Source organism: Ctenocephalides felis, unplaced genomic scaffold, assembly GCF_003426905.1.
Source record: "Ctenocephalides felis isolate EL2017-DRISC unplaced genomic scaffold, ASM342690v1 CF-g0.4_SCAFFOLD_03571, whole genome shotgun sequence".
NCBI lineage: Eukaryota > Metazoa > Arthropoda > Insecta > Siphonaptera > Pulicidae > Ctenocephalides > Ctenocephalides felis.
The window spans coordinates 17,951,376-17,966,659 of record NW_020539725.1 but is presented as its reverse complement, the minus strand read 5'-3'; the positions used below and the strand labels follow the sequence as shown (position 1 = coordinate 17,966,659).

The 15,284-nt window shown below is 29.7% G+C and overlaps 1 protein-coding gene across 2 annotated transcripts in view; it reads left to right on the top strand.

Annotated features, from left to right (window-relative positions):
- The window catches only part of LOC113386798 (headcase protein-like), a 675,189-nt gene that overhangs the window by 18,046 nt on the left and 641,859 nt on the right, over nucleotides 1-15,284 (top strand). The window contains exon 1 of one of the 2 annotated variants that reach the window (XM_026624554.1): nucleotides 2,326-3,124. The exons of the other annotated variant lie outside the window; for it this stretch is intronic. Coding sequence (XP_026480339.1) covers nucleotides 2,379-3,124 — 746 coding nt within the window. The 5' untranslated portion in view covers nucleotides 2,326-2,378. Of the gene's footprint in view, nucleotides 1-2,325; nucleotides 3,125-15,284 lie in introns of those variants that run through there. 2 annotated transcript variants of the gene reach the window in all.

Sequence of the window (15,284 nt, the reverse complement as noted above, 5' to 3'; positions counted from 1 at the left end):
ATAGTTATCCTTTACATGCCATCTTTTTGAATCCTCGCCAAGGCACTCATCTCAGCAAACTACACCAAAAGATTAAAAAGTAAAACGCCTTTGGACCTAACTGGCATTTCAAGTCAAACTAGATCATACTCCTTTCTTAAATTAGGAGAGATTGCAACTGTGCACTCTCTCAAGCATTCAATAGTTTATTTTGCAGACAGCTTCTTTGTTATTTTGTTATTCATAAAATTCACCTAATGTCCATTGGACAGATGTAAATTATATCCAAAATAAAAAAAAATCTTTTTGAATTGTCTATAATTTTAGATTGATTGTACTTATTGTATAGTTTGCTATGAAAAATAAAACAAACAAAAAATTGTCTCATAGACAAAAAAGATAAAAAGAAGACGCTTATCAGTTAACAATTGAAACTGAATTGAGTTCACTCAGTGAACTTCGAGTTCAGTTCGATTTATAGTTTTTGATTCTTAGTTTAGACACAGACAGTTTTTTGTTTAAAGTTCCCATATTTTTTTTGTGTAGTGGACCTTTTGAGCTTTGCCATGCCGATAATTTCTTTTATACATTTCTAAATGTACGAAATTTATTGTCAAACATTCAAAATGAATATACATGTTATTTTTAAACTATTAAGGTAATTAATATAAAAACCAAAAATAAAGTAAGCGAAAAGTAAATATTTAATTATCAACATTTGACAACGATTTTGTAAGCTTGAATCTTACATTTCCAGGCTAATGCTATCCAGTCTATATTTATACTACAGTGTCAAAAAACAGCAAAAAAATTATATTGCGACCTCAAATTGAATGCGTTCTTATACTACAATGTATACATTTTTATAAAGTAATTTTCATAATTTTAGTTCTATTTAAACATATTATATATAACTTTTTATTATAGACATAGTAAATATATATTAACATGGTGTGTTGTGATTCAATAATGTGTGACCCTCATTTTCATTTCGTAGTTCCTGAAAATTTTTTTTCGCCGACGTTGGACCCACTGAAAGTTGTCGTGGACCTTTGGGGGTCATGTAACCCACTTTGGACATCACTGATTAAGTTATTAGATATGTTGTTTTCTTAAATTAAAGGTTAGATTTTTAAAACTAATTATAGTGCTTTAAGTTTTAGTTTTGTTCTTGTTTGAATAGCTGAATGATGATAGTCATCAAATGTCAAAAGGTATTATATTAGATATTCTTATTTCGTTTTTTTTAAACTTAAATTTTGTTTTTCTTTTCGTTAGGTCACATAGTAAGACTAGGGATTAAAATTTGAGCAGACCTACTCCTCAAAACATAGAAATAATTAAATAATAAACTTATAAAATTCTTTACGTAAGTTCCAAATAAATTTTATCTACTATTATATTCTACATAAGATATTTCTAATTCAAATTAATTCAATAGTATATTTCTTTTTTGATTCTACGTTTATTATTTTTTTTTTTGAACATCGATATTAGAAAACATTTTAACATTTTTAATATTACTAAATTCTCATATTTTATTAACGTCATCATTATTAACACTACATCCGCCCAAATATAAAAATAAATTATTAAATATAAATTATTATTTAATTCTTGATGATATACAAAAAAGGCCTTTCATTCACATTTATTTTTAAATGCAAATATAGATAAAAAGATGAAACGTGTTCGCTTTGTGGAAGAATTTAATAATCTGGGATTATCAAGTGATTAGTTTTGATTTCGATTAGTATATTAATATGTATTGTTAATGCGTTTCTGCCAAATTATTTTCACTCTAGTATATTCGTCAGCGCTCCAACTAAGAGTCGGCGGCGTAGCGGGCGCGCGACCGAGACATCCATAGGAAAGTGAAATGAAAATGTGCGAGCTTCGTGCCCTTCGCCCCTGCCCGTGGATTTTCGCTTTCATTCCGGCCAATACGAGCACTTTCCCTGCTTCCACCATCCCCACCACTCCGCCGCACACACGCTTTGACCCTGACAGAGAATACACAAACGCGACGTGCGTTTAGTTGAGTCGGCACTGCAGCCGCTGTAAGTTCGTTTTTTCTGTATTACAGTATATTATATAAACGGCGCGCGCGCTCATACTTTTCTTCTTCGTGCGTTTCGCGTCATTTTTTCTCTATTTCTTCAAAAGTTGTTAATTTTCTTCGTCGTCTATCACTTGATTTTTTCGTAAGTGATTCAATTACACCAACAGCCGTCGTTGTGCATAGAATGTGTGTATGTGAACAGTTGTGCAGAAGTGTTGCAGTAGACGTTTTGTCGACGTCCCAATTGTTTTAATAAACCGCGAATTAAAACTCGTGCTGTATGTGTGACGTGCTGTTTCCCACTTTGTTACCGTCGGCGTTGTTTCAAACGGCCGTTATGGCTCCGAGAAGACATACGCAAAATCCGGCACAAGGGCTGCTGGAAGCCGATTTACTGGACGCAGATCTCACCAGATGCTGCGTACCGACCGGCGATTGTTTGCGCGCCAATTCGGCGGACAGCCCGGCTTATGCCTTGATCAGCCTGGACGATTTACGCGACACGGTACGGGTGACATGCAACAACGAGAGCTGCACAGTGGGCCGGTATATGCATCGCGAATGTTTCGAATCCTGGGAGCAGAGTGTTTTGACTTATCTGAAATCTTGCGGACGTGCCAGGTCCTGGTCTGAACGTCAACGCCATCAGAATTTGTGGACTAAAAAGGGATACGATTTAGCTTTCAAAGCTTGCGGTTGCCGTTGCGGCCGCGGACATCTGAAGAAAGATTTGGATTGGATGCCGCCGCCGCCGACGAGCGGTCTCTTCGGGCGCGTGGATGAGGACGGCGGTCTTGCAAATTCTGGAAAGAAAAAGAAGCGACGTAACCGCGGAAACAGTCGTCCGACGCTGGCTATATCCGCCGCTCATCCGGTAAACGGGTATCATGCTAACGGTAACGCGGTCGTACAAGATCAATTGTTGCGGGGTAGAGCCGGCAGCTTGTCTTCGAGCACGGGATCATCCTCGCCTCCAGCGTCGGCGAGCAGCGATCAAGGCGCTTCGCCTCTTCACGGGGCCACGGGAGCTCTCAAAAAGAAATCGTCTGCTATCAAAATTGATTTCTTTTCTGATCGCATAAGGTTAGTGAAAATTATTATTCATGATGAAAAATGCACAATGCTTAACTATGTGAAAGATGAGGCTTTAAGTTAATGTATTTCACTTCTTGACGGAGAATTACATGTTTTCGCGTGAAACATGCTAATGTTAAGTTTTCTCGATGTTTCAAGTTCGTTTAAATCAAACGACACCAAATTTTGAAATGTGTGTGTATAAATATTTTTCGTCGACGTTTCCTCAAAAGCGGCTAGACCGATTTCAAAAAAGTTAAAACCATTTGATGTAACTCGATAAAGACCGGCGTTGCTCAGTTTTGTGCGGCAATCGGGCGAGCTGTTTCTTTGTAATTGTCAGAATTGTGCAAAAATTTTCTTCTACGTTATAGTTCTTGTACCGATTTTAACAACTCTATACTTTTCGAATGTTGGTTGGCAATCGAATTTCGGTAAAGATTGACTGAACTAGCTAGATATTTTTTATATTTTTTTTATCATTGTACATCTACAACATAGCCCAAATTCACATGAAATTTTAATTCATATTTAATTAATTTTTGTCTTTAATTCAGTAACTAAATCAAACGCTGCTGTTTGCACGTAAACTTTCCTAATGATTTTTTTGGGAATTCGAATTGCCTTTTTTATTTGTCAAGATGCAATTATAATCTGTTTTTATATTGTCAAAAACATTTAGTAATTATGAAGGATAATATGCAAAGTTAATAGATTTTTTTTGTGTAATATAGAACCCTTTTTTTTTGTTGGTAGAAAAAATGTTCTTATATTGTAGTATAATATTCTAATATTTTAATCGTGTTTTGTAAAATTATACTACCCGATGAGGCATTTGGTGTGGGTTTTATTATTATAATTATTTTTTTTATTTTCTTATAAATTAGAATCTGTCTATAAAGAAAGACATTGAGTAATTAATTAATTTGACAAATAACATAGAATTTTAAAAATAAAACACATTTTATTTATGTACTAAATTATATCTTAATTAACTTTTGATATTGTGGGTTTTATTTAGTACTACTTTAGCAATAAGAATTTATCCTGGCCATTTATCCTGCCATCATAAAAATTTAATAAAAAAAAAATAGTATTACATTTAGTTCGACGTGTGTTTTATTTGACTTCGATTATATTTAATTGTTACCAATTAATTTATCGAAGTCAAATAAAACACACGTCGAACTAAATGTAGTACTAATTTTTTTTATTAAATTTTTCAAAATGCCACAAATTATACGATCCCCAAGTTTTATTTTAATGCCGAATTCACTACTACGCAGCTGTATATATTTCATATAATATTTTTCTCATTTTACGCTTCTCAGTTATGATGCTAAATGTCATGAAGTCACGATATATATTCGATGGTATAAAAATAACTTCTAGATATTATATTTAATTACAAAATCAGCCGTAAATTATATGTTTTCGGAATATTGATCAAACTTAGCAGTAAATCATATAAGAAAAACTGGTTTTGGCCACGCTTCACATATGTATTTATGATTTATAATTGCAAAACACCTATTATTGTCTTTGGCGGTTTATAGTTGGGCATGGCACCAAGGTTTTTAATAAAAAATATGTGTGTCAATTAACTGTTCATTTTGGAATATTTATAAAATAAGGTTTTTGGAAATCCAAATCCTGATTATTTTTCCTCAAGTTTAAGTTTCGAAAAAATCCGATTTGCTACTTTTTTTCTGCTTTCTCGACGTTTCAAGTCGTTCTGAATCGAATGAGACAAATTTTTGAAAAAGCGTGTGCATGTGTGTATGTGAACCGATTTTTGAGCTTTTATCAACATTTCTGAAAAAAAAAACGGCTGAACTGATTTCATAAATTTAAAAACCATTTTGGCTTGGGCATGGCACCAAGGTTGTTAATAAAAAAATACGCATGTCAATTAACTGTTTATTTTGGAATATTCATAAAATAAGGTTTTTGGAAATTTAATTGTGTTTTTTTTTAATTTCTCAAAGGATAAGTCCCGAAAAATTCGATTTGCTAATTTTTTGCTTTGTCTACGTTTCAAGTCATTCTGAATCGGATGGGATCAAATATTTTTGAAAGTGTGTGTGTATGTGAACCGATTTTTGACTTTGCGTCCACATTTTCTCAAAAACGGCTAGAAATTTCAAGTCATTTTAAATCGATGGACACGAAATTTTGAAAAAAATATGTGTGTCTATAAATACTTTTCGTCGAAGTTTTCTCAAAAACGACTAGAGCGATTTCAAAAATTTAAAAACTTGATGTAACTGATGCAGCGATTGGCCAAGCCGTTTCTTTGTAACAGAAATGTTTATTTTCTCGTCCACTTTTTGGCTCACAATTTTGAACCAATTTAAAAAATTGCAAAATTGTCCGAAAGATATTGGTTTGGGCTGTTTTTTTTAAAATAAATATTAAATTCTTTCTTTTTTTTCGTGATTTTGATAAAACTTTACATGACGATAGATTTCGCAGACTGAAATAACATAGATACTAAAATATTATAGGCCTTTGATAAATTGTTTAATTATAAAAAATCATCAAAGGTTAAAATTTCATGGTGCATTTGAGCGATTCTAATAAGAATCTATGCCGCAGCATATGCACGTACTCTGTTGTTTCTCCGATAGCTACTGATTACAGTTTACGGTCGCACTTAAATAATACATTTTTAGTCCGAAATGGATGAAATGAAATATGCTTAACAAGTTAATTTAATTTATACAATTGCAGACATTAAGAGTATTTTTGAAAGACGTCAATTGGAAGTAGTATTAATTTTATGAAATCGAAAATTTTACTTTCAAAATAAGCAGTTGAACATTTTACCTCAATCGCTTAATCTTAACTCTTACTGATTAAAATAACTAGTTGTATTATTTTATTTAATGCCTTCAGTTAATTGCAAATCATTTTATTAAAAAAATTTTTAGTAATTAGAGGAAGTACAGTATACAGGGCCGGATTTAGAAATTTGGCGCCCTTGGGGCACTGACGAAGATGCCGCTTCATTCCTTAAATAGTTTTCGTCTCATTTTTCTAAAGTTAATATAAGAAAATTTATTACAAATTAAATACTATAATAAATTATTATAAATAATGTAACGAAATATTCATATTTGTTCTAACAAAAATAATTATAAATTGTGCACCAAGGACTTTCTTCACAGGCGGCACATTCGACAAACTTCTTAACTTCCCGTACGATGAGTTACAGTAATTGGAAAAAAATGGAAAATTAAAATTTTTGTTATTTTTTACATTTTAAAAGTTCCTGAAATATAATAAAAAATTAGATATATATTTAATTATTTTTTCAAACGAGATTAGGTATTTTCTAGTTACTGGAATTACATTAATTAATCCTTGCTGATAAACAAACGTGCAAAGTTTCGTTCGTTCATAATAATTGTAATAATCATAGACTACGCAAGATGTGTTATATTATGTAAAAACGCAATACGCCGTTTAAATATTGCATAATACTTTAAATAACAACGCAAAATCCAATTAACAATATGGACCAAGCGTAAAATTAGCATTTAAAAATAATAGCAGATGAAAAGATAAAAAGTCTAAATGAGCAAATCTTTAATAAGTCTTTCGTGCGTTTTGAGCAAAACATTAGCAACGTATATAATAATGCACAGACAATGAAACAAGTCCATTCGAATGTATGGGTGTGCGTGGTTTATTTTTAGATTATTTATTTATGCTACGTGTGTATATTAGGGACCGGTTTCCAACACCGCTTTACGCGGCACATACACTATTGCATACCAGTTTTCGGTACTGGGACGATGAGGAACATGTGCGAAGCGCGAATTCCGAAACCGGTATATGCGCAAATTCACAATGTTATCCAATCGGTCTTATTGCCGTTTTTTTAACAAACGATCGTTATACTCAAAGGATGGAAAATGGTGGAATTGAAGTTAAGGGGGTATTATATAAGCACTAATTAAAAACATATCTTCAAAGCAATTATGCTCTTTGTTTTGGTATTTCAAGTAAACTAGCTTATACAGACGTAAAATTTAGTTTTGATCATAAAGCGGAGAGTTTCCATATTATTTATATATGCCCACCATAGGCATAGCGCAAATTCACAAAGTTATCAAATCGGTCTTATTGCCGTTTTTTACAAACGATCGTTATACTCAAAGGATGAAAAATTGTAGAATTGGAGTTAAGGGGGTATTATAAAAGCACTAATTAAAAACGTATCTTAAAAACCTACAATTTTCCACACTTAACACCCACCAAATACTTACAAACAGAAACGAATATTCATTCACTAAACAACATAATAAAAATAGAGAAATTCAAATTAATACACAAAATGAAATATAACAGAATTAAAACAAGTACAACATATAATAGACACAAATCAAGATATACACAAACACTACACTAGACAATAGCAATTTTCACATTAACCACAATAGAAAGAAGAAATTGAGAGGAAATGTCATATTGAGCGCTAGTAAAATATATAATGAATTGCCAAACGATATTAAGATGACCAAAGATGACGACAAATTTAAAAGAAAAATAAAGAAATATTATAAGGAAGATGAAGATTGAATAGATATTTTAATTATAATAAATATTATATTGTAGTATAATGAAATAGACAAATGTATATATAAGATAAGAAAATTGTTTTATGATCTCTCATACCAGATACCCCTGCCTGACTGAGATATGAAAATAATATATAAATTAATAATTAAAAAAAACAATGGTGCTTTTTGTTTTAATGTTTTAAATAAACTAGCTTATACACAAGTAAGCTTTAGTTTCGGTCATATGGCGAAAAATTTTCATGTTATCTACATATATCTATCATAGACAGAGCGCAAATTCACAAAGTTCTCCAATCGGTCTTGTTGCCGTTTTTATAAACAATCATCATTCTCAAAGATTGAAATATAAGTTAAGAGAATATTTTAGAGTATAAATTTAAAAACATCGTTTTTTTTGTTTCATATTTTCAAACAACAATGAAAATGGGAAAAGTGAATGTAAAAATCCAGTAAAAAAATTAAAAAATCTTTGAATCTATTTGTAAATTTGCATGATAGAGATTTATAAATTAATGGCATATTTTGTTTCAGATTATACAATTTCTAAATTTTAGATATTGATTAAATTAATTAATACGAAAGTTTAACTATTTAAGATTATGTGTACCACAGAATTTTTCAAAATTCAAATTATTTTTTTGAGTTACAACTGTTCAAGCATGATAATCCTCTCCTGTTTCCTTCCTTTTGTAGAAACTTTAAACGCGTTTTTCTCGAAACTGTGCTTTTCAATACAATGCCCACGATTTCTCCAGTTCTACTGGACCGATTTGCTTGAAATTTTCAAAGAAATGTCTTTATAGACTTCTTTCTGGCATATACTAATCTCATGCCCAATATTAAATTTTTACTTATTTTAAAAATTCGCGAAACTTGAAAAATTGTTAAGGAAAATGATCTTTTTTTCAAACAGTAGCTATTTTGTCAAAAAAAAAATTTTTTTTGAAATTGATCCTAGTATATACCATTGCAAAGTCGATTATTAGATTAACAATAATTATATTAATTAGATTAACAATTTTTTTCTTTTTTCATTTCGGATTACTAAGAGGGTTGCAATCGAGGGTATGGTTACATGTCATTTTTTTGAGACCCACTATTTTCACATCTCCTAACTTTTGATATTATGTATTAACTTTTTTTGTTACTTTTTTCGGGACTCTTGTAACGTTGATAATTACAAAAAAATGATAGCAAAAAAATTATTGCTTTTTGTACGATAATTTAAAAATTACATAAAATTCTCTACACTAGAATAAGCCCCTTAAAGCATTTAGAATTTGCTGAGACTGCATTGAGTTTATTAAGAAATTTTTAGCTTTTTATATTTCTTGTATTTTCACCTAATTATATAGCAAATAAAATAATCAGTTCGTCTTAAACCGTTTTGTTACATTAAAGTAATTTGTACTCTAGAATAGTATGATGTAAAATATGTATGATAAATTTTTATATTCTTTTATAAAATAGCTGGGTTTTCTACGCCTTTTTATCATCCATGTGGTACTTTTAATTAAATTTTATTTAATTTTCTATTATTAAACTTAATTCATATTTTAAATTTTAAAATTGTAAAATTTAAACCAATATATACTATTAACTAAAAATTTTAAAATTGTACAATCTAAACTAAAATATGCTATTAATTTACACATCAGTATTATGCGAATTTACAAATAGATTCAAAGATTTTTTAAAAAAAATTTTACTGAATTTTCTATTCAATTTTCCAGTTTCCAGTTTTGTAGTAATATTGTCAATATTTTAATTATAATGCCTTTTTTTTCTTCTGAATCATCTATAAAGTTTTGATTAACAAAAAAAAAAACAATTCATATAGTAAATTATTTATTACTAAATTACATATAATTTGAAGAATAAATAGGTACTCAATAATAGTCCAATAAACACAAAATTTTTCTTACAGTGAACCTTGTAACATTACAATTGGTATGAAGGTGTTCAGGAAGCCATAACTTACAATACCCAATAATGCCAAAAATAAGTTCCTTAACATTTTTTAATTTATAAAATTTATTTTTAATTCTTTAATATAATATAATATAATATATTATATACCATTATGTACCAAGTATTATGCGTTTGAACAAATTGACAGTATTATATTATAAGTATTACATCTAAATAATTTGGTTAAAAATAATGGACTTGATCGCGATGGTAATATAGTTTATATTCTAGGTGTCATTTAATAAAATTTTCATTAATAAATATAATTAACGAGCGATACTCTTACACAACAATTAGTTATAATTTATTAGTTTTCATTTCACAACATTTAAGAAATTCATTCACGGCGCAGATGTGATTAATGCTATTTGACAATAATTATTGATTGATTACATTTCCACAGACTTTTAATGCCACACATTTACTCAACTCAGTAACATGTGAATCAAGTAACCAGCGTCAACATTTTCCAAATTATGTAATGCAAAATCATAAATTTTGCCACAACCGATTTTTCTTAGCACCAACATCGGTCGGTCGGTGTCCACGTTGATGTTTATGAGCTTGATCATGATTGATTGCAGGTATATTAATTTTAAAATTAAATGCGTTGCATAATAGCGTGATTGCTTGATGAGCGCATGAGCTTGATCATGATTGATTGTTACTTGTAGTATACAGCTAGTATACAGATAGTATATTGTAGTTACTTGTAGTATACACTAGTATACAGATCACTTTGTAATCAGTTCGGACGTGGTTATTGAAAGTCGTAGTATGACATATTGTAATTAAAAGTGTAGCAAAAAGCTATGGTAATTTTAAACACATTAATTTCATTATAAATTAAACTACAATAGAACCCCGTTAAGTCGATTATTTATACAAAATTTTGCATAATACGCCACTCCAAGTTGCACCAATGTCTGCACCTTGAAACATATTGTTCCTATCCTGTATAATACCCGTTCTAGACTTTGGTTCGGTTTCTGAAAAATCCTCTTAACTGGGTTTCACTGTATTATATCTGTACTTAAATGATTGATAAAAAAGAATTAACAATTTTGAAAATATTTAACATCAACTACATTTTTATAATTACTAGTTGAACATTTGAAATCAGAACTACATTTTTTAATGAGGTGTTTTAATAATAGTTCTTAACTTTGAGGTTTTTTACAAAGCAACCCAATTGTTGGCTTATCTTTCTATTTTGAAATATTTTATTACTAAAATATCTCTTTTTTTAATTTTTCTTCAGCGACGCCGGGGAGGGGTTTAATTTACATATTTACTTTAAAAAAGCAGTCAAAATATTCATAAATTTTTAAATTTTGTTATATTATACGACGTTTCATTACACTCACATACACACACGCACACACATATATATATATATATATATATATATATATATTAGAGTGGTCATTAATATGAACATTTTCGAATTTTCTTCTTCCCAAGGGTTCCAAATTGACAAAAAACAATTCTCTGAAAGTTTTAGCTCTTGATATTAACTTTTAGATAGAGCAAAATTCAATCAAACTTCGTATGGAAATAGCATTGAAAACTTAAAAAAAAATTTTTAGGTATAACTTAGCGACAACTGAAAATTTGTGGCATTTTTTTATTGAAAATTTATGTAAATATTATATGAAAACTGTTTTTCATAATCTCTCATACCAGGCACCTCTGTCTGACTGAGATATGAAAATAATGTATATATGTAAATAAATAAAATAATATTAAAAAAAAAAAAAAAAAAAAAAAAAAAAAATCGACGCTCTGCAAAATTTTTGAAAATTTTTTCATGGTATTTACATACAAAGCGTTGAATCAATTTCGAATCATTTGAGCCCTTGGGAGTAAGGCAATTCGAAAATGTGCATATTAAGGACCACCCTAATATATAATAAAACAATGATTATTTATTTCATAGATAATCTCTGAAATTTTATTTACTTCTATCTGCGCTAGTCGTTAATATGATAAAGTTTTTCCGATTCTCTTATATATTTCTAACAATTTAATTGGGAGTGCATAAACGTGTGTGCATGTAGGATAGAAATAACTATTAATCTGAACTTAATACTTGATAAAAAAAAATATTTTTTTACTCATGGTATGTCGAGACATGTCCATTTAAGGCGATTTTCATGTTAGATCGTATTTGAGATCTATAACCTAATGTTAATATTTGATACTATACTGCTTGATATCGAGCTGGCCAAGATTGGATTCGTACCCGAGACTAATTTATACTAGCCCACGTTCCTAATCATGACCACCAAGGCGGGCTCTAATGTCTAAATATAGTGAATAAAATAGTCATATTGCAAATCAAAGATTCACCAGTTGTGTCAGAAAATAACCTTGAAATGAATCAAATCATAAAAAATTTAAAACATTTTCATCAATATAACCCCATTTAACGGATTACCATATATACGCCTATGTTATGGTCATAAATAACAACTTTATCATTAAGGTAACAATGTTGTAACTTTTTGCCTCGTTTTTCGGCAGCCAATTCAAATGTTATTGGTGTTTCGCTGTTACGCAAGAACCCTTGTTCGGACTATGTTCTTTCATAACCCGTTCCCACGATTTGCCCTTCACGAACCTTTTGAAAGTCGACTCGGTTCGGCGAGATTGGGATTCGAGACAAACGAAAATATACGCACTCCGGCAATAAACATTCTTATATTCCTTCTTCGTGACTATCTTTTTCATAAGATGCACAAATCTAGCATGAAAAACTAGGGATAAATTTCGTCTAAATTTTAAAATACTAGTTTTATGCTATGACTACCAACGAAAGTTTTGCTGATCGGATTTTGTACTACCGTGCCAAATTTAACTTTAAATTAAGTCTCATTTGCTTAATAGTATAGCAGAAGCAATTTCCAATCACATCTGCATGTCTAAAAGATTTAATAGCATTTATCCTGTTAAAATTAAAGCATATAATTCGAAAAACATGCTTGTGTAAAATCAATCCGAATTTAACTATGTACAAAATTAAGTTCTTATTTTGACAGAAGTATGTATATCTGTAAAAAGGAACGTAATTAACATTTTTTAAATTACAAACTTATCCATATAACAAGAGCATTTAAAAATAGATTATTAACATGGATATTTAAAGTTACAATTTATTAATATTCTTAGAAGACAAAAATTGTGTCTGTGATCTTTCTGCGATCAATGTTGAAATCTTTATCGACACCCCATATATCAAATCATATTAAATATTTTTTTATTATTCGTATTGAATGCTTGCAGTGGTGTTCATTATAGAATATTTCGTATGATATGAGCTTTTAAGTACAATATAGAGCTTTTGTGATTGTTCGGACGTCTTTTCGTTTTATTATATTGGCCACGAAGGTGACAACCTTCAGGGCATTAAGCTTTTCACGGAATGGTTGCCACCCCTGGTAGAGGGGGTAGCGGAGTGTTTTAATGGAACTAATTGTTCACTTCTAAAAGTAAAGTCCGCTTAACAACATGTATAATGACCAATAAATATATCTTCTTTCATTATAACTTAGTAACAAATCAGCGATTTTAATTAGAACTGCAACAAATTCATAATATACAAACAAATCAGTGTTTAATACGGTTCACAGCTACCAGGGTTAAATTACAACCCAACAACCTGAATTATCGAAGGAGAGTAACCACTTAACAGTCGGTTTTTTTTTCGTAAATAAAATTCTATAACTACGTAACATAAGAAACAGTGATCTTATGACCATTTTTCGATTACTGTGGTTATTTTACTAATTTTGTTCATTTAAATGTTTGGAACTGTAACCGTGAATAACATTTCTAGGATCACACTAAAAAATACCACAATTGGTTCAAGTTTTAAAAAATTAAGACTTTTTTTTTTGTTAAACTATAAATTTTAAATTTTTAAAATTGGTCTACTTTGAGAGACACTCCTTTAAAAAAAATGTATAAATGTTTAGGCAATTTCCATCAAAAGTTGGCGCATTTAATCATGAATAAAAAAAAATCGAGTAAAAAATTATATGTTGGCCACTGAGTTGATCTTTAGAGAAAAATACTAGCAATAAATTACAATATACGATAAAAAAACTGAGTTTCTAGAACATATAGTTCAAATCGCTATTAAAAAATTAGACAATAAAAAAATATAAAGAAACATCTATTTTTTATAATTTACCATTTATATATAATCTGTTTGTATTCATATTTATAACTGGTTTATGACTGCAATATCGATATATATCGCCTCTGACTTTGAATATTGATTTTCGAAATTATCATTTTGTTTACCGCAGTTTTTTATACGATTGTTCTACTGCTGTACAGCCTTGAACGTGATGTTATCGTCTTTTTCTCATGCAAAATTGGATTGTTTTGATGGTATCACGTCTAGGATGGTTTACCTCATAAATTACTGGCATAATTAGTGAATATATACTAAACTCGAATGGTTAATGGTTAATGATCTCATTGACGCACGAGAACGCAAATTCGGGAACTATAATTATGAATAATTTGAAGTGAAGTATTTTGGTAAATATTTATTGACATGGTATAAAATTACAATTTTATTTTACGCGATTTTTTATTGTACGGCAATAATAATATTGCATCATTAATACATTCAATTGAAATTTTTTCTAGAGCAATGATTCACATATGCTTTCAAAATTATACATTAAATATTACTATTATTATAATATTAACACGTTGCGATTATTTGAATTTTGGAAAATAAGTTTTTTACTTTGTAAACATTTTAATAATTTCATTTGTAATTAATTATTTTGTTGATCCAATAGCTTCTTTTGGGATTTAAATTAATCAAGCAATTAGTATAATTTTTTTAGAGGTAACATATGAGATCTCTCACTAATGCTACTTTAGTGCATTCATATTTATTAGATATCTTGCTTAAATTTAGAACATAAGTAGTAATACAGCATATGAACATAACATAAACTGCAAAATATGAAATAAATAAATATCGCAGATATACAAGATTTCAATGAATACATGATATTTGTTCATAAATTGAAATACTGAACGTCGTATAAAACTGTTGCTAATTACTACTATATTAATAAAGATTTACTTCTTTGTTTCTTGTGGGTAATATGAGATAATTATGTCGAATATACATTTTTTTTTATATATCTATAGATCTCCCGACACATTTACTATTTTTTGTTATACTTCTAATTACAATCTGTCATACTAGAAGACTCAGTAATTGTTTTGATATTTTGAATAGATGGCAACTCAGTGGTTGTCTTCCACTTGTCACTAATTAACTATACTCGAAGTAATTGTGGTCATTTTTATGATTTATATGTATCTTTACCCACGAGAGACAATTTTCACTTGAGTTTCATATTAAGATCTATGACCTCAAGTTCAAATTTGACATCAAAGCTGTCTGATGCCAGACTTGCCCATGGCTGGATCAAACCAAGCGAGCACGTGACTAGTTTGTGATAGGTCAGGTCCGAACCGATTACGCCACCGCTGGGCCATCTATTATCATTATCATCGTCCTTTTTTTGCGTTGGTATTATTAGATATTTTTGATAGTTGTGTCATATGTTGCA